General features: G+C 62.8%; 1 protein-coding gene across 1 annotated transcript in view; it reads left to right on the top strand.

Moving 5' to 3' along the window:
* Nucleotides 1-546, top strand: part of SYT7 (synaptotagmin VII) — a 140,938-nt gene that overhangs the window by 116,217 nt on the left and 24,175 nt on the right. The window contains exon 5 of the mRNA XM_012725155.1: nt 308-439. Coding sequence (XP_012580609.1) covers nt 308-439 — 132 coding nt within the window. The remainder of the gene's footprint in view (nt 1-307; nt 440-546) is intronic.

Below are 546 nucleotides of genomic sequence, written 5' to 3' on the forward strand. Positions count from 1 at the left end.
GTGCGTGGCGCCTGTGCGTGGGACATGTCCGTGGCGCCTGTGCATGGCGCCTGTGCGTGGGACATGTCCGTGGCGCCTTGCGTGGCATGTGTGTGTGGTGCCCGTGCGTGGGACATGTCCGTGCGCCTGTGCGTGGCGCGTGCGTGGCGCGTGCTGGTGCAGGCTGCTGCCACCTCTCTTCCTCCTGCAGGAGCGGACCCCGCCCCGCCCTGGTGCCGGCCGGCCCTGCCCCCTCTCCCCCCCAGGACTTGCAGTTCTTGTTTCTTCTTGTATCTCCCTGTTTTCTCCCCTCTCTCTGCCCCTCCAGTGATCTAGACAGAGACTTTTGGAATAACAATGAGAGCACAGTGCAGCAGAAATGGAGCTCCTACCCTCCCAAGGAGTTTATTCTAAACATTTCACCCTACGCCCCTTATGGCGACCCACGACTGTCCCTCAAGTGAGTGACTTTACCTGGCTTGACCCTATGTTCCGAGTATCCGCGCACGCCCTCCTTCCCTCCGGCCCCCACTTCTCCTCCTCCCGCCCCTCTCCCCCCACTTCCCC

This window comes from Condylura cristata, unplaced genomic scaffold, assembly GCF_000260355.1.
Source record: "Condylura cristata isolate star-nosed mole 26May11 unplaced genomic scaffold, ConCri1.0 scaffold00015, whole genome shotgun sequence".
In the NCBI taxonomy this organism is placed as follows: Eukaryota; Metazoa; Chordata; class Mammalia; order Eulipotyphla; family Talpidae; genus Condylura; species Condylura cristata.